We start from the raw sequence: 20,418 nt of genomic DNA on the forward strand, positions 1-20,418 counted from the left end.
AACTTGAATCTAAACATTAGAGTCCGAAGTCCAAACAGCAAACACAACACATATTTGTCCTTATTCTTGACATACTTTTTAGTATATCGATGTGACATTGTTTCAAATTTGATATAAGTATGTATATTCCTACACATAAAAAATCATACCAAAAGAAATATTATTAAGGTTAAAATAAAAATATTAAAATTAAAAGCATACTAAATATAAAGATAACATTAGTTTTGAAATAAAATAAAACAAGTGAGCCACATAAATTATATCTGTATATAGCTCGAAATTGTCCGATGCTATATGCCCGTTCTGAGTTTTGATAGAGACCACTCTTTTAATAATATCAATGAGACCGTCACGACCTTTGTCTCTGATTTTATTATTCAGCCAAGATGACCCTAAGTACAATTGCACGTTCTCTCTCTCTCATATCTGTGCTTTGGAGTTTTAGAGCTGTGTTTTTCATGCTTCATAACTGGATTAAATATCTAATACTAATCCTTATTCTCTTCATAATGTTTGTGACTCACTTGGGCCATTTCCTTTTCTTATAGATAAGTCTCGTATATTTGCCTTTCCAGAAAATATAAAAAAAGATCTCCTTTTTGGCTTTGAAAAAACCATTTTTTCTGCCCTTTACCCTCTTCTTTGGTGATTCTCTCTTCCACTTCTCACTAAAATTTCAAAACTTTTCTCTTTTCCATTCTGTTTCTTGGAGGTGGAAATTTCAGGCCAAGTAGTAATACTCTATACAGTTTCTTTTTTTGAGCTGTAAACAAGAATCTTTCATTGCTGTCCAAGTTCAGATTTTGAAGACAAGAATCAACTGTTTTTGGTAGCTTACAGCTCAGTTTGGAATATAGAACAAAACTCTACTAGTTAATTAGTTTAGTCAATAGAAAGGAAAGAAGTCTAAAATGGGGTTATTTCCATGGTCAAAATCATTTGGGGTGGTGTTATTTCTTGTATTGGTTTCTCCGGTGAGTGGGATAGGAGCTAATTGGGGAACTCAGTCAACACACCGTTTGCCTCCTGAAATAGTAGTGAGAATGCTAAGAGAAAATGGGATCCGGAAAGTTAAGCTATTTGATGCAGATTATGACACACTTAAGGCTTTAGGGAAAGCTGGTCCTGAACTTGAAGTTATGGTTGGTATTCCTAATGACATGCTTTCCACTATGGGTAGCTTGAAAGCTGCTGAGAAATGGGTTTCTAAAAATGTTTCTGTCCACATCTCTAATAACAATGTCAACATCAGGTGAACCTATCCTCCCTTTTACTTTTATCTAAATGCTCTCTTCCCTTTTGCCTTTTGAGATGTGTTTTTGCTTCAACACTGTGGTATGAAAAGTATTGATCTTCGTCATCTATACACACTCGTCTCCTATCTTTGCACCAAAAAGAATATATGAAACAATCATCTCACTGCTATGCAATAATTTCATGTTCCTCAAATTTGCCTAAGGAAAGCACTTCTCTGAGTTGTCTTTGTTCTTCTACCAGTCTTTCTTTTTTTCCAAATAGTGATTTGTCTCTATCGCCCTCCTAAGCATCACCTTGTAATGTTGAACAAAGAAAGTACAAGACTCCAAAGTTGTGTGGTGAATTTTATAACAATAATAATAAAAAAAATTGTTGTGAGTTTTTGTCTATGGAATTTTGACTTTTCCTTTTTTCAGTTCGTTACACCCGCAACATTGTTGACTACTAGAACGGTATGAGGTCCTTGTGATATGACATAGCCTATTTATTACATAGCAAGTGCCCAGTTAAGAATGCTTCTCCTTAACGGGGATCCAAATTAGTTGATTCTTTCTAGTATCAGCTGTTGAATTGGCATTATATAGGTTTCTTAGCTGTTGAAATTTTGTGTGTACCCTAACCTTAAGTATAAGCTCATTCTGAAACTTCAGGAACCAAAACAAGCTTATGCAAGAATATAAGAATGATTGCATCAAAGTAAAACCATCATTAGGTTCTAGAAATAGTGAATTATCTTGGTTTTAAAAGGTTAGATATCGTGGGATCGCTGGGATTGAGAATATTGCGTGTTGTCCTAGTCGTGTAGTTAATAATTGATGGGCAAAATGGACTAAGACAGGTAAGTGGAGACGACCCAAATTTTCTTGGGGAAGCTGTTGGTACACTAGAGTGCGCATATATATTGATATATAAACATTATTATGGACATGACCAGACAACTAGCAACCATCTTACAAAGTGTTTCGGTGAGTATTAGCGTGCGTAGCATTCTAAGATGGTAGATCTATAAACACGAAAGGAATACGTTACTAAGAAATCAGGCTAGTCGACGCTGTGAGCCATGAATGCATTTCAAAGTATCTTATAGTTGTAGTAGAAGTCTTATCAAAATAAATAGGAGGCAGAATATGTAGACGACCCCTGAACTTGCTAAAAGAATTCATCTAGACTCTTAGATCCAACCTATTGTACACCTTATGTGGTTGAAAATGTACCTACTGAACATGCTTTGATGACAAGGCTATTTGGGTATCTTCCCCCAAAACTTAGTGTGTTTTACCCGAAAAAATGGAGTTTTCGCCAGAAGAGTTGATTTCCGGCCGTTTTTTTCGTCTCCTCTTCTTCTCTAGATTCATTAGGCCACCCCTTGCTCTTCTTCTTTTTTCAAATGCAAGATTCCTTGCCAGAAAAATTGGCAACTCACCCTTGTTGGGAAAAAATGGTGTTGCTTGAAAAATGAAGCTTTGGCGGAATTTCTTTCCTTGTCAACTCCTCCCCCCTTTCTCTCTCTCTTGTTTTCAGATTTTGACTTTTCTTTTTCCTTTGTTGATGTATCACTTTTTCATTGGTTTCATTTGCCGCATCAACAATGAGTAACATTCATGCTCTTTAGTTTGTTTAGACTTGTTAGATATGCGCTCAATATGCACATTTTCGATGACATAAGGTGTTTAATAAGTCCGGCCCCTTGATTAAGTTTCTACATGAAAATTTTAAGCAAGTTCAGGGACCTGTCTATCATGGGTCTATCGTTACAAAAAGCGAACATCCCCTTTCCAAAACATTGAAAGATGCTATTTACCAAGGAGACACTACCTTTTTTTGAATGGATAGAGTCGAAGAGGTGAACGAGAACGACCATAGAAAGATGAGTAGAGCATTCCATCTACCAGCCTTTATAGGAGTAGGGGAGCTTGGTGAGATAGATGGACGTCCAATCCTGCAGCAGCTAGTTGCTCAGCCTTAGTCTTGGGTTGATCTCAGGCACAAAGTGCACACATGATACAGTATATCACAACTTTATCATGAAACTATACCATAACTCTCTCATATATTACTCTCCATAAATAACAAAAGACATATAGTATACCTCACATATTTCAGTCATTCATATGCAGACGTGCATATATCATGTTGCAAAACATATTTGGCATCGAAAACGAACTATACAACTTCGTAATGAATCAATTATCAGTATAGCACCAAGAGTAAATCTCAACTGGGATTCCTAAACCATCTTGCCACTGGCACAAGCTCGTCGTTACAAACACATGGCAGTTAAAGCACATTCTCAAATCATTTGTTCACTGCTAAAACCATTTGGCATGCTAGTTTAGTGAAAACGAGCGATCAGGAGTTAAAGTCTCCACTTACCTTTAATTCGAGCTAAGCACGTGGCTACTATGCTCCGTTAAGGAGCTCAACCTCAGTCAAGCGTCTCCAATCTATACAAAATATTGTTTAATGGCATTGACAGCAAATATACCTATCTGACTCCATTCCTAAAATTGGGTTTTGGTCATAGTCAAAGACAACCCTTGGCCAAAGTTGGTCAAACCAACGGATCCACTACAGTTCCAGATTACTCATAGCTTTCTAATTACAATTTAGATTCATCATTAAAATCTTTAAAGTGGTACAAATTCTCAAATTTCCAATTTGGGTTTTAGGGCTAAATCCATGATTTTCCAAGTCAATCTCATGTTTTGAAGACTAAACCTTGTAAAATTCAATATATATTAACCCAAAACAGTGTTAGGAATCATACCTTCAATTGCTATGATCAAAACTAGACTTTTTCTTCTCGGTTTTCCCCTCTTTTCTGTATTCCTTTATGTATTTCGTATACCAACTATGCTAGTTTTTATTTGATCCCCTAAAGTGAACTATAGAGGTCCCTCTCCTTCCTTACTCATAAATGGGCTATGACGGACCAATATTAGACAACTGACTAGTTTGTTTGCTTTTTCCCGTCAACCCCCCCCCCCCCCCCAACACCACAACCCAACCCAAACACCCAATATTATATTATAATGACCGTATCATCTAAAAGTTTAATCTGTGAGAGCACAATTTTATTTACTTAATTATGTATTCAACACGCCCCTCATGACCTCTGCATACCATATTTGAAGTGTGACCATCTCATTTAAATATTTAAGTTGTTAGATAGAGTAAACTTTTATTTACTTAATTATGTCTTCAACAAGACAAATCTAGAAAACAACAACTACCAAACAAAAAAGCCTAGTGAAATTTACAAGGTCAAATAACTATCATTGCCGGAATAGCTTATAAAACCAATTTTAGATTTCTATAGTTAAATTGAATGATTGGTTCCATTTCATCTACAACTCATTAAAGAAGCTACACAATTCTTCATTTATTTAACATCATGAGCAAACATTTTTTTCATATTCAAAGTGGAGAAGATGCTTGAAATTTGTTAAGGTTGTAATGAAGAATGAAATGTCAATCAAGCGTTGCTTGTGGGGTTCAAACATGATGGGGAAGTGTCAATGCCTGATGTGCTTGATGTAGACGTAACTCTACTCACAATGAGAATACATGAAGCTTTTTGTATCCAGCAGGGTTAACCGCAACTCACAATGAGAAAACTTAAGGTTTTCTGTTCCCAGCAGGAATTGACCCTCTTACTCAGTTTTCTACCATAATGCATCGAGTGTTGTCACTAAGGTTCTAATCATTTTCAATTTATGCAATCTTATAAAACACTCTGCTGTTCAATCCATGATCAAATGGCAGTGTACAACTTTAGATATAAGGAGGGGTCTGCACATCACTTTATGATATGCTATTCACAATGTGCACGAGTAACAATGGTCCATAACTATATAATTAGCTGGATTTTGCCAGTTATCCACCACTGTGAAGCGAATCAGCATTCCTGGTCAGATTTTCTAGTTGGTAGTTGTAGGAATAATCCAGCTTGATTTTGCTGCTCTAACATGAGCTAGTGATCTATCAGATCTATAATGTGATTCGTCTTTTGTCATTTCTGCAACACAAGTCAAGGTAGCTGCGATGTCATTCTTTTGTATTTGTTTGATGGGGCAGTATTATCCATCAGCGAAAACATCAGATATGCAGCTACAACTATCTTTGTCAATTTAAGTGTCCTTGCATTCATTTTTTGTGTGTTACTGTATTGTTTCATATCCAAAGTAGTCTTACCTTGTTTGAATCATCTGAGCTGAGTTTGTGACTACGATTGCTTTGAACTTATTGTAGCCGAATTGATTATTTTTCTATCTTCATTTTCTTTTTCTACCTTTTTGCTCTATATTCTTCTGTATGTGTTGTCTGTTATCAGGAGCTTGATGTAGAAAAGCTTCATTAACAGAGTAAATGTTAAATTTCGTTCATTTAGTAAACTAGGCTGAATATTTACACATAGCTTTTGGCTTTGTTGTAGGTATGTTGCAGTTGGAAATGAACCTTACTTGACAACCTACAATGGAACTTACCTTCGAACAACTCTTCCTGCTATGCAAAATGTTCAAACTGCACTCATAAAAGCTGGCCTCGGTAATAAAGTAAAGGTTACTTGCCCCCTCAATGCTGATGTTTATGAGAGCTCCAGTGGCTTGCCATCAGGTGGTGATTTTCGAGCTGATATCCATGGCTTTGTGAGCCAACTTGTCAAGTTCTTAAGCGACAACGGTTGTCCCTTTACAATCAATATCTATCCATTCATAAGCCTTTATATTGACCCCAACTTCCCAGTTGAATATGCCTTCTTTGATGGAAATGCAACACCTCTAAATGATGGTGGGACAACCTACACCAACATGTTTGATGCAAATCACGATACTCTTGTGTGGGCTTTACAGAAGAATGGGTTTGGGAACGTCCCTATAATAATCGGAGAAATTGGTTGGCCCACTGATGGTGACCGCAATGCTAACGCACAACTTGCACAGCGATTCAACCAAGGATTCATGCAGCATATATCAGAAGGAAAAGGCACCCCTATGAGGCCTGGGCCTATTGATGCCTATCTGTTTAGTTTAATTGATGAGGATGCTAAGAGCATTCAACCTGGAAATTTTGAACGTCACTGGGGAATATTTACATATGATGGCCTACCCAAATACTCGCTAAATCTTGGCACTACAAATTCAGGGTCTTTAGTTCAAGCTAAAAATGTGAAGTATTTGGAGAGGAAGTGGTGTGTGTTTAAACCCAATGCTAAGGTGGATGACCCCCAGATTGCGCCTAGCATGAGCTATGCTTGTGGACTTGGTGACTGCACGAGTCTCGGGTATGGGACATCTTGTGGAGGTTTGGATGCACGTGGAAATATTTCATATGCGTTCAACAGCTACTACCAGATAAACAATCAGCTTGACGATGCTTGCAAGTTCCAAGGGCTTGGAACTGTCACAAAGTCAGATCCATCAACTGGTACTTGCCGGTATGGGCTCATGATAGAGCCATACTACGGAGGTGCAGAACGACAACTTGGCTATACAAGGATGGCGTTGGCTCTACTTTTCTTTCTGTGGACAATTTTGTGATCACTTCTCTTTTTTGGCTGCCTGGTTTGCTGATCTTGTTATGTAGCACGTCACCAAATTAAATTTTTTCTCCTTCCCTCGACAGCCAACATTGATGTTCATTTGAAACTTGCATTATGAAATTAATGTCTGCCTGTGATTTTGAATGTGATGAGTTACATGCAGAGATAACATATGATGATTTGACGAGTACTGTATTGGGGTAATTGACACGCTGCTGAGATCTGATATATGAATCTTTAGAACTTGGGACCTTGGTTTTCCTGGCTATTTTCGTGTTCACCAGTCTGGCAACTTTGTTCGTTCAAGCATCTCCTTGTGTTGTGTATTTGGTATGATCTGGAAAACAATTTAAGGAAAATTAGTAATTTTCTGTAAATATATATATATATATATATATATATATATATATATATATATATATATATATATATATATATATATAAAATAATTGGTTTCTGGTGTTTGATTGTCGAGTAAAAAATATCTTTTTGGCAAAACAGATGGTGTTTGATAAGACATTTTAGCCGTGGCGGAGCCACATGCACCTAAGGGGTGTCAACCGACATCCCTTCGTCGGAAAATTATATTGTTTAGCTCGATAATCTTTCTTAAAATATGTGTATATACTATATAATGACACCCCTTGACTTTTTGGTGAGTTTGTTTCTTTATATTTTGACTCCCCTTAATAAAAAATCTGGTTTCGCCACTGCATTTTAGCATTAAAGATTGATAATAATATATAATTGTTGGTTAGAGTTGTGATATGATCATGAAATTAAGAGTTGAGAGTTGTAAAGAAAAATGATCTCTCGGGCATAACTTGTAAACAATTGAATAGAAGTTTTGTAAGATTTTTTACCAACTCATTAATAGATGTGAATAATTTAAAAAGATAGATAGAATGAATATTTGACTAAAGTTACGCCCCGCCAACAAATTTGGATGGGACAAAACTTAAATACGGCCTTAACTGATCCACTTTGTACAAATTTGCTACGAACAACATAATATGTGGGCCAAACATTCATTAATCAATAATAGGAATGAATATGATATACAAAGCAGTTGCACATAAAAGCAGTGAGTGGAGCAATACAGTCTGTTATTTTTAGTTTTAGAATTGTGTTTTTTTATTTGAGATTTTTTTGTAGGTTCATTTGTGATTTATGACTTGCGGAAATGGATAGGACGATACTCAAGAAATTTGGGAGCGTTTTGGAACACTTAAACTTGAACTAGAAGCTTAAAATGCCTAAAGTTGACAAAAGTTAATATTTTGAGTAAATGGGCTTAGATTCACGATTTGAAGGTTCCTATAGGTTCGTATGATGATTTTGGAATTGTACATATATTTAGTTTAGCACCCAAAGGGCTCGAGTGTTATTCGGCTCTATTGTAAGAAAGTTAAAACTTGAAGGTTTCTTAAAATTCTTAAGTTGATTTGTACCTTGATTCTTTGTTGTGATATTTCTTAATGTGTTTTGAGCCCTTGGACAAGTCCATACGGGGTATTTGGACTTGTCGGGATGGTTTAAAGGAGTTCCAGATGGCTCGAGTGAGTTTCGAGATGTTTGGGGATGATTTTAAGGAAAAACTAACAAAACCAGTAATAAAATTGTAGCACCAGCCATTTCAGTCATTTTTTAAAAATAATTTTAGCCACTTTTTTGCACTTGTATACGTAGCCTCATTTTATAGAGTATAGTTTACTATTATGGGAGCTAGAGTGCTCGGATTAAGGTAATGTTTTAAAGGAATTTTTATCAACTTCGTTGGGTAAGTGATTCTAACTTAAATCTATGATTATTACATGAATCTATCTTTAATTTTTTTTAGAATCAAGGATTTCAAAGAGGGAAGAGGAACCAAAATTTAAGAAAATAAATTTTGAGGTTTTACATACCGATTTGGACTCAAATTTGAAAATAAATCACATATTTGGACTCGAGAGATTATGAGTCACCGAGATTTGATCTTAATCTGGGTTTTGACCAAAAGAGACCGGGTTGATTTTTATTGACTTTTGAGATTTTGATAAAGATAGAATCTTTTTCATGTGAGATTGTTTCCTAAAGTATTATTTGACCTTGTTGAGTATTATTTGGCTAAATTGTGAATGTTCGGTGGCCATAGAGAAAGGGAAAAGGCGTTCTCGAAGGTTGAAGCTTATTTTTGGATAAGGTAAGTATTCTGGCTAACTTTGACTTAATTTTCTCTAAAATGGACTTATAAGCTACATATTACATGTTCGAAGGTGATATATATATACAAGGTGACAAGCGTATACGTGGATACCAAGGTTTTTCATGATTGAGGTAGAATTCTAGACTTTTTCATGCCTCGTTTTAATACATGTTCTACTCATCATTTACTTTATTTATTTGTATGACTACTTGATCTTTCTTATTCATGTTAAAGATCCTATTTAGGCTTTTGACACCTTATTTAGACATGACGAACTATTGATATATTGGATTACATGTTGTAGTCGTAGTCATACATTACACAGATACATACATCCCTCATGTTTAATACTCTTGTCTATATGCATTACATATATTCATCTATTGTACATATACATATATTCCTTCATATGGTCCTCTTATGTGGCCTGAGGTTATGACGTGATGAGACATTCTATATGGTTGGGATGATTATGGCACGATGAGACATTTTGTGCGATTGATATGATTATAATCCTTGTGTGGTCCGTTTGGTTGATATGATTATGACCCTTGTGTGATCTGTATGGTTGATATAATTGTGGCACAATGCACTACTAAAAATCGGACAAAAATCGATCAATGTTGATCGGTAATTGGCAAAAATAGACAAAAAATTGATCGATTTGTGGCGATCGATAATCGTACAGTCGGTAGAACCAACCGACCGACTTCCGTCGGTCAATTAAATTCCACAACCGACCAAAAAAAACAAACAAAAAAAAACCCGACCGACTTCAGTCGGTTTAACAGACAGAAGTCGGTCAATTTTTCTAAATTATGCATTTAAAAAATACATCATCCGTAAATCGAATCGGGGTATATATTGTGACATAATACTATTCTACTACTAGATCATTGGTGCTTTTTGGTTTAATACTTTTATTTATTTTATTTATACTTTTAATGCATTTTACGCGAAAAAAAATAACTGACCGATTTCGGTCGGTTTTGTTAAAAAAATAAAATTATCGACCTAAATCGGTCGGTTTTATAAAATGACCGACCGAAATAATTGACCAATTTCAGTCAATTGTTTGAATACTAATTTTAATTTATTTTAAATGAAAAAATTGATCGAAATTGGTCGGTTTCTTGAAAAAAAAATTCTGAGAAGTCGAAATAGTTTCTCGGGTGTTGGCACAAAATATAAAATCGACCGAATTCGGCCGGTTTCGTAAAAAAATTGAAAAAGAAAATATTTTGAAAAATCGACCGACTTCGATTGATTTTTCAGTTGAGTTTTTGATCGACCAAAGTTGGTCGTCGGTCGCGGCCGGTATTGGCCGAATTTCTAGTAGTGACGGTTTATTTCGTGCGGTTGATATGGTTATGGCACGATGGTTTATTCCGTACAATTAATATTATTATGTCATAATGGGTTGTTCTGTGGAGATAGATGATTGCTTATGGAGCTATAATGTTCTATGGCACATGAATTTGTATCCATCCCTCTATAATCACTTGATTATCTATGCTATATTGGGCTGTGTGCGTAGGTTTTGGGACTAATGAGTTTTTTAATTTGATTATGATACCAGTTGATGAGTTTGAGCATAAAGGTGGAAGCTTTATTTTTGTTTAAGTGAATCCTTTATGCCTATTCATGCACTTTTGCATGATATATTCGTGCATATTATTTACATATGCTATTAAATGTATTTCATACATGTATGAGACTTGTTAGCAGGTTTATTGGATACTTAGAGGGTGTCGGATTTATGTAAAGTTTGAGTCTTTATCATGCATTGGCATTCTAGGCTCATGTAAAAGCATTTGAATAAATGACGCTTGATACATATCTCATTTATATGCGATTTGGTACATTGGTATATGCTTTTGATCATATTATCTTTTAATTTGAATGTGCACCTTATTATTTACATCCACAGCTTCTTGGTTATTTCTCTATTATTATTGTGTTTATAAATTGTACATGTTATAAGAAGTAAATATCTATTATTGTGCACTTTTGTGTACTCAGTAGACTTACACTTACTGAGTACACGTTGATTATTGTATCATACTACACTTTTACATATTTTTATGTAGACTTTATTTTTGCCACTAGCAGGGCCCAGAAGATAGTACTGGGATGACACTTGCAGACTTCGTGTTGAGCTGCCTTGCTTGGATTCAAAACTTTTGGATTCACCTTCTTTCTTATCTATTTTTGTCCTTTATTTCAGATAGCTATATATTTTGGGACAGTTGTATTACTCCAACTTAGTCGTTCATGACTTTCACTACCAATTTTTAGACAATTGTAATGATGATTTTCTCATTGTATTGATCAGATCTTTCATTATTCATTTATGATAGCTCTTAAACTTTCATTATTATTTTTGTCTAAGAATGTTATGATGGCCATATTAGTTGTTTGGTTCACCTAGCATGAGGTGTTAGGTGCCATAACGACCTTGGTAGAATTTGGATTGTGACAGTCAGTAGCGGAGCCATGATTTTCACTTAGGGTGTGTCAAAATTTAAAGAAGCAAATACACAAACAAATTCAAAAATATTCAACACATAGTATATATACATAATTGTTTTACCTATCTAAACGGTATACTTTTCCAGCGGATCCCCTTGGAGCTATATGGCTCCGCCAGTGCTGACGGTGAGTAAGATACTTATATGTTGGAAAACTTATTCAAAGTTGTAGTAGGAAACCAAAATTATTTAGGATTTGATATTTGCAAGCTTATTTAATTCGTCTAAATAGAACTATATTCAGAATCATATAGGAACAGGATTTCATCTTTTTAGTTCAAATAGATTTCGTACTATTATAAATACGGGTATTGATAGCTTATTTTCTATGCAGAGAAGTAGATAATTGTACAAAGAATTCAGAGATTTAATTTAATTATTTTTCTTCATGTTGGTATCAGAGCTTCTACGATCTTGGGATAGAATCAAGTAGCTTCCGCTGCCGGAGGGCGCTAGCCAATGTGTGCCGCCCGTCTGGACAAAGGTTTTGGCAAACGTCGGGGCAACTATATAATCATGGAAAATAATCATGTCAAAAACAAAAAGAGGAAAAAAGTTGCAGATTTGAAAAGAGCAAGCAAATATCTCAAGAAGAATAAAACCTTCTCTAGAAATTGGAGAGAAGTAAAATAAATAAATTAATAATTAAAAGTTGTGAATCAACAAAATTGAAAGTTAAGGACACGTGCCTCAATAATTGGGAGCTGGTAACAAGTGCATCAACAATTGGATGTTGGTGATAAAGTGCATCAATGGGAGTTGAAGACAGGTGTGTTTATCCATAAAATAGTACAGTTGAATTTATACGTCGTTTATAGACAAGTGAATCGATTTGATCCTAAAATGATAAATGAATTAGAAAAAAATGTAAGACTTAGCGTTAAAATCGAGATAAGACGATAAAGATCTTGAGTCCAGGAACAGAGCTTCCGGAGGCAATAAGAACAATAGAAATAAGAAAGAAAGTAAAATGTTATTGAGCTTTGAACAAATTGTAGTGTATGCTTGTCAGAAAATCGTCTCTTACAATGATGGTAGAGCTCATTATTTATAATTGTACCTAAGGAACAAGGTTCTAGGATCAAGCCCCTCTTAAATGATAATTATGAGGACCATTGAAGAGTGTGTAACGGTAGGCAGTAAATGCCTTATTCTCTGTAACGGTCCGTGCACTTAATACTATAGAATATTCTTCATTAAATGCTACCACGTGGTAGGCATTTACTTCGCCTTTAAGAGTATCATTCTCTCCGACAACAAGCAAGATCATTGCCCTCGGGCCCGACTATCTTCTGTCTTTGGCTCCATAATGAGTGGTGATTTTACCATTTATTTTAGTCTCTTTTTTTTAGTTTTTGTGTCCTTTAATTATAATATGAGGTGATTTATGGTGTGCATTACTAGATTTTCAGGTAAATGAAGTCTTGAAGAGAATTGAAATTAAATGAAGTGGATTCATGCAAAAAGAGTGAAAGAAGTGCAAAAATCTCCAGTGAAATCGCATCTGCGCAGAAGCATCCACATATGCGGTCTCGCATCTGCGAGAAATGGTCTGCATATGTGGAACAAGACTTGAAAGGCATAAATCGCATCTGCGATTGACGAACCACTTCTGCCGTTGCGCTTTGTAATCTTTTAGCCGCTTCTGTGGAATAGCCATTTCCACCAATCTTCACTTCTGCGAGCTGGCATCCACATATGCGGAACCGCATCTGCGATGATTCTTCCACAGATGCAGTCAACGGCCTCCAGCTCTGGACAGACTTGGCATTTCACATTTTCTTCATTCCAAACCCACAAATACACAACCTAGCTTATTGGAAATGAATCTTTTGGCTTATTTTCAGTCTCTTGACCAGAGAACACAAGTTTTGGAGCTAGGGTTCTTGCACACACACTTGGGACTTGAAGATTTGAAGGTTTTGATTGAGAATTTCTTACCCATTTATGTTCATTTCTTCATTTTCTTGCTTTATATTATAAATCTAAGTGTGTAGTATTTTTTTCAATACTTGAATCTTGTTCATGTGGATATTCTTATTTAAAGTGTGGATTAAATATCTTGTTGTGCTTATTTATTGAATGATTTTTATTTATTATGAAGTGAGTTATTGTTTCTTTAATTATTCTTGTTCTTTAATGTTTTCAAAAGGATTAGTTAACCCTAGGACTCGCCCATTCACTTTGAATTAATTTTGGAAAAAATAATTTGGGGTTAAAAAAGATTAATTAACAAGAACTTGAGGCATTAACCCTCACTTTATAGATTCTACCTAGGGATAGGTTTGAACTACTTGTAGCCACATTCGGGTGTGCATAATATCTTAATTGTTTTAGGGATAATTCAATTAGGAAGTATTGTTAGTCTTCGGAAGAAGCGAATATAGAATTATTACCCGAGGCTAATTAACATAAACTTGCTCATATTTGTAAAATTATGAAATACATTGGATCGTTATTTGATTATAATTCCCAATGCATCCATACTTGTAGCCATTGATCATTTTACTTGCTTTCTAGGTTAGTTAACATTTTTCCAACTAGTTTATAAATATTTTTTCAAAACCTTTCTAAGTGTTTGGCTTAGCATAATAAGTGATAATTCTCTTATACGCCTAATCGCCTACATATTATTCTCTGTGGGATTCGACCCTGACTCATAGTTGGGTAAATTATATTGCATGCGACCGTGTTCATTTACTTTTTAGTAGTGAATTTGGACGTCATCAAAATTGGCGCCGTTGCCGGGGAACAATTTGGCGAATTTAGGTTGTTTGAGAAATAAGCGTAAGTGCTTTGGTCCAAACTTGTGAATATTTGTGTAATTATTTTTTTATCTTTGTTTATCTTCTTATTTTTCTTGTTTATTTTCATAGTTTTGAAAAATGGCATCATGTAATGAAATTTAGTCGGATGGTAGTTGTTCATACTTTGATGACCCTAGTCCTTATTGTTGAGGACCACATTCATGGCAAAATTGTTTAAATTCTCCCAGGACGGATTGTGCGCACAATCTCAAACCCATGAGTGGAGTATTTGTGATAAGTGTGGTAGTCAAAATGGTCATTGGGATAATTGTATTTATTTGTCCTTCCCTTATACGAACTCTCGCTATGATGATTCTACTTTTTGTGATGACAAATATAGGGATATGAAAGTGGAAGAAGTTGAGCATGGTCAAAATGGAGAGTTCAAGCTCATGGTGGAATGCCTACTTGAAGGAGGAAACAAAGAGCAAAATATCTTGGAAGAGCTTTTGGTAAATAGTCTCCAACATGATTTGGCGCTTGAAAGGTTGAACTCACAAATGGGAAAAATGCTTGAAGCTTTAGAGGTCCAAAAAGCCTCGGAAGCAAATGATAGCCAAGAACCTTACTTAGTGGTTGAAGCCGAAAATCCTTCTTTGGCACTTGATCAAAATCAATAAAAACTCTCAAATGCTCAAAATGAGATAATGATGCTCATGTTGGAGGCCATTCTTGAAAATGAGAAGAAGCAAAGCTTGGTACTCGAGGACTTAAAACAAGCACTACATCGAAATGATGAGACTATCCGCACTTTGAAAGATCAAATGAAATCATTGATTGAGGCCAATTATGCCTATCAACTTGAGAGTGTGGAAAGAGCTCAAAAAGTCCAATTTCGAGGAAGAAAGTGAGCTTTATTTCGAGGAATCAAGAATTGAACATCCGCCAACCGACTCCATGCTTGTTAGTGATGCCACGAAAATTATGGAATTAGAGTCAACCAGTGTAATTGAAAATATGGTTGAATTTGACTCTAGTTCGGGGGACCAAGAGGATGTCAAAATCCAGAAAGAATTAAAATTTGGAGGCTTGATATCACAATCCAAGCATTTATCAACACTGGAGTTATGTGGTGATATAGGAATTGAACTACACGAATCAATAAGAGATTGCGAAGAGGAAAGGCAAAGGCCATACATTTTACAATTTGAAGGCACAAGAAGGCAAAATGACATTTCTCACATGAACGCCAAGAAATACAAAATGAAGAAATTTAAGTTTGGCTTGATCATCTACTTACCCACCCCCATCGCTCGTGATCACAAATTTGATTCCAAGTTGGGTGCCCAATTCATGTCATCTAAGTGGCGATAAAAGTGGTAAAGTTGATTCGCGTCGTGCCACGATGATAAATGATGTGCTTGGTGGGAGGCAACCCGTCGTTTTCAAAATGTTTAAGTCAATTTTGAAATTTTCTTTTTTAGAATAGCTTAATATATTTTTTTTGACTAATCTGCCAAGTTTCAAATTTTTTGGAGATGAATTGAGGAGTTTGAGGTGTTAGAGTGCACAAAAACAATGGCTGCCAAATCTGTGCATCAGTCATATGGTGAAACCACATATGCAAAACACTACTCGCAGATCCGACCCCACAAAATCGCCAGTTGTAGCGCAGATGCGACGTCTTCGCAGAACAGTTCACTAACCGCAAAAGCGCTCTCGCAGAAGTACGAATCCTTTTGCAGAAGTGACCAATCGGGTAAATTTTAAAGCCTCATTGACTTTCATCAGATAAAATTCACAACCCTATTTTTCCCCAAACTCAACTCCTCCATCTCTCACATAGCTGCTACTCAACCTCTTCATTACTCTTGATTTCTACTGCTCTCACACAAGACAATCAGGTAATCGTCTTCGCCTCTCTCTCAGCTTCTTCTTCTTCTTCTTCTTCTTCTTCTTCTTCTTCTTCTTCTTCACAGTCAATTCCTACAACCCCATTACCTTCTAATTGGTGTTAATATTAGGGGTGAGGACATTGGTTGAGAGTGTGTTTGTGTGTGCTGTTGATAATGAAAAACAATTTTGGGAAGTCTAAGTACCTAATTTATTAAAAGAAGTATAACATTCTCAGTGCCCACTAAATGTTCGACAAATTGTCCGAAAGAAATTTTGTTGCTAGGTACCTTAAAATCACGTTTAATCAAGTCGTATAATCATCTAGTGCACTAATTTAGAAGTCTTGAGTATAAATTGTGTGCTAAAATCATGTTTAGAAGTGAAAGAAATCGATAGTTTCTGGGTTTTTTGAAACCCCTGATGAACACCGCAGGAGCGGACATGTCGCCGCCGATGCGGCCTCGCAACTGCGGTGCCTTTTTGCAGGTGCGGTTCTCTGGTCAGCTGTGCAAATTCGCATAACCAAAAAATATGCCGTAGATGCGGCTTCGCACATGCAATGTGTATTCCGCAGGTGCGAGTTTTGGCCAGAAATCACTTTTCGTAGAAGCGAAGGAATTTCCACAAAAGCAGAACCGCACCTGCGAGGCTCCTTCCACAAGTGCGATGACTGGGCATTTTGTGCAAAAACAATAGCTTTGCAACTAGAGATTTCGGAGCCCGTTTAGCTTGATTCTTGGGCCTAATTACATTGTTTTGAAATGCTTAACATCATTATAATTCCCGACTAACTTGGTTTTGATTTTATTTTAAGTACTTTAAGCTTAAAATGGACCCGAACATGAATAAAAATACGGCAATTTCATAAAATTGAGGAAGAAGCCGGGGAGGAACAATTCGAAACTGAACGAATCATGTCTGCTGATTGTCAACGCCGATATTATGACAACCTTCTTACAAAGACGTTCGTACTTGAAAAGGGAATCTCCAAGGATAAATTGGCTGAGTTACTTTCGAATTTTTATGGCCGTCTACAGACTACCGGCTGGTCTTGTTTCATCCTACTCCATGTAAGGCCAATGAAGAGTGGGTTCGTGTGTTTTATGCAAACTTTAAGCGTACAAACTTCAATGACCCACAACTCACCATCAGAGGCAAAACAGTGAGGTTTGGATCTGAACAAATTAACGATATGCTAGGGCTTCCTGACCATTCACTTGAGCCGGTACGAGAAAAAGATCATTATCAAACATAGATTGGCTAGTTTCTAAACTTTATCCAGCTGGCATGAGAGCAAAGTGGGCAAACAAGAGAAAGGGTTTGAAGTCCATCGACTTCACAGCTGAGGCCAAGATGTGGCTCTACATCATCTGCAACAGAGTATCACTGTGTAGAAATGTTTCGGATGTTTCATATGACAGAGCCCTGATTATTGCATGCATACTTGAAGGCATTCATGTGAATGTTGGCCATTATATCCTTTAGGAGCTAAAAAAGTATTTTTTAGACGATAACTCAGGCTTGATGTTCCCTTCACTGATTATAGAATTGTGCCGGCGGGAAGATATTGAGGTGCATAACACCGATCGGTGGTTACCGGCCAACAAACCCTTTCATCCATTGAGAGTAACAGGCGAGGGTAGTAGAGTAAAGAGTAAGAAGAGGAAAGTCACCACTGCTGCCGGACCAGAGTCCTCCTCACAGGCAGCCCTCCCTAAGGGACCATTTGGGATGTTGAACTCACAGCTTGTCTCCATCCGTGACTTAGTGTCACGGCTCCCTAGTGGGCCCTCACACTCCCAGCCTATGCCCGAGTATTTTACTAGGGAAGAAATATAGACCTACCTGGAGAACCAGAAGAAGCAAGCAGAGTCGCAAGAGAAGTTGGCAGCTTCTGTTAGCATGCTCGAGGCAGCCTATGGCAACATGGCCAAGGCACATGTAGATCTTCAGGAAGATTTCTACAAGGAGAAATAAAAAAATAAGAAGAAGATCAAGTTCATGATAAATATGTGGAGAGGCATCAAGGTCGTCTTCAAATGGGGGCAACCGAACAGGAAGATACCGGTCGAGGACAAAGATGATAGTGAAGAGTATTCCTTCATGTCGAGTGCTGCTGATGCTAATACTGATGCTACTGATGATGATGAGGCCGAGTTCTCCACACAACAGTGATTAGCTTTTTCCCGTAGTCTGCTAGTCTGATGCAGATATTAGGGAGACTCTCACACTACTCTTATTTTATCTTGATATTGTGCAGTGAGGACACTACAATGTTTTTAGTTGGGGTGGCTTTAGGGAATATACTTTATTTGTACATTGATGCTTAACTTGTGTCCTTGTCGGGCTTATGCTTTTGTATGGATATTGTGTACTCTTGTCGGGCTTTTATATGGATATCATGTGCCCTTGCCGGGCTTATTCTACTATTGTTTATCATGTGCTTTTGCAGGACGTAGTTTGTGATTGGTGATATACTTGTGGATTAGTCGTTTTTGTTATTTTATTTATTTTTCTTTATTTATTTATTTTCTTTAGTAGTTTTTAGTTATTTTCTTTCCTTTAGTGTTTATTTTATTTTCTTTAGTAATTTTTATTTTATATTATTTTTATCTCTTTAGTAGTAATATACTTTTCAATAAATTCTCTTGGGGTTTTTTTTATGCTACGTTTCTTTCCCGAGAAATATTTTTGTGTTGAACTGGGTGACTTTTCCCTATGATAGATAGCGTGAAAATTTTATTAAGGGAATTAGTCTTGTTTTGGTATGTGCAGACTTTTGGATTGTTTGGTACTAATAAAATTAGTCTCTTGTATGTGAAGTGTGAATTAAGAATACCCCTCCAAATTTTGGTTGAATGGAAAAAGTAAGTTGCATGGGGAAGAATAATTTTTGTGATAACTTTTTGGCTCATTTTGTGACTCTTTGCCCACTAGTTGGCATGAAATTGCTCTAATTATTCTTATTAAGAAGTAAAATTGATCCGGATTAATTAGTTCATGTTCCATGTGTGTTAGTTTTTGTTAAAAATAGTTCTTGTGTTTACTTTTATCATCTAGAACTTGCCCGGTTGGTCTTTCAATACTAATGTTAATTATGTTTGGTTGGAGGGATGACTTTAGGCATTCTTTGTGATCTTTGAAAAAGCCTCTTTAGCCTTTCGAGCCTACCATTGCATACATACTATCACAAGTTAACCCCATTTGAGCCTTTAACCTTTTCCTTGGCTACCTCATTACAAACTTTACCCTTTTGTGAAATAATTCTCTCTTTTAAACTCGTCCCTCCTTGAATGTTAAGAATGAGGCTAAAAGCCTAAGTTGGGGGGTGTTGGTGTTAATTGGGAAATGGTGAAGATGTATATTGTTTGTAGAAGCATATACCTCAAAGTTGTTTATATGAAGATACTCAAGCTCCAAAAGAAAATAGTTGTATATAAGAAAAAAGAATGGAGACTTGAGAAAATTAGAGAGGTACTTTAAAGTGATTCTATATTGGTAACTAGATGTCAATAAGGGCTATGTGGTTTAAAAAGAAGCAAAGTGCAAAAAATAAAAAGAATGTGAGTAGTGTTCAAGGAGGGTGTAGTCACTTTTATTCCAAATGCTTATCCTACCCTTACCTAAGCCTACATTACAAGCTTAAAAAGTCCTTATGGGATTTCCAACCGAATGTTCTTGAATAGGCGGCGAATTAAAATAAGGGCAAGCTTATGGTATGATATTTTGTAACACTTGAAATTCTGTGTTAAGAGTCAGTGTCTTTGTGCATTTGTCCCTTGTGTTGTTATTGTAAATATAATAATTTTGGGACTCTCTTTCTTGTGAGGGCACATGGATTATGATGGATTGGTGACATTGATATATTTCGAATTGAGTAAATTGAGCATATGTAGTAGAATAGTAATTTTGAGTCACTTCTTGAGGCTTGGTTGTTGTCACTTGAATATTTTAAAACTCCATTGCATTCTTGAGATTGTTTTAAATGAGGGAGTTGTTTGGTTGAAGTTCACATGCTTGAGCCTACTTATTAGTACCAACCAAAACCATAAGTGTTGTGCTTAATTGGAGAATGTAATTTGAAGATGATAGCGATGCTAATTGAGATTTAAATGTTAGAGCCTCATTGAGTATTTGGTTTTGATTTGTTTGAGGACAAGCAAAAGCTTTAAGTTGGGGATACTGATGAGTGGTGATTTTACCATTTATTCTAGTCTCTTTTCTTTAGTTTTTATGTCCTTTAACTATACAAATGAG

General features: G+C 36.1%; 1 protein-coding gene across 1 annotated transcript; it reads left to right on the forward strand.

The window, feature by feature from the left end:
* The first annotated feature begins 360 nt into the window (after positions 1-360).
* LOC104114554 (glucan endo-1,3-beta-glucosidase 6-like) lies at positions 361-6,943 on the forward strand. The gene is made up of 2 exons (XM_009625029.3): positions 361-1,252; positions 5,693-6,943. The coding sequence occupies exons 1-2, from the start codon at positions 912-914 to the stop codon at positions 6,795-6,797; spliced, it is 1,446 nt and encodes a 481-aa protein (XP_009623324.1). The 5' UTR covers positions 361-911; the 3' UTR covers positions 6,798-6,943.
* The last annotated feature ends 13,475 nt before the right edge of the window (positions 6,944-20,418 follow it).

The sequence above is a fragment of the Nicotiana tomentosiformis genome, chromosome 5 (genome assembly GCF_000390325.3).
Source record: "Nicotiana tomentosiformis chromosome 5, ASM39032v3, whole genome shotgun sequence".
In the NCBI taxonomy this organism is placed as follows: Eukaryota; Viridiplantae; Streptophyta; class Magnoliopsida; order Solanales; family Solanaceae; genus Nicotiana; species Nicotiana tomentosiformis.

Bases quoted from the DNA above. Each gene is read 5' to 3' on its own strand.
- LOC104114554 (XM_009625029.3), top strand. From the start codon at position 912: ATGGGGTTATTTCCATGGTCAAAATCATTTGGGGTGGTGTTATTTCTT. The intron at 1,253-5,692 runs GTGAACCTATCC...GCTTTGTTGTAG, and splicing joins AATAACAATGTCAACATCAG to GTATGTTGCAGTTGGAAATG.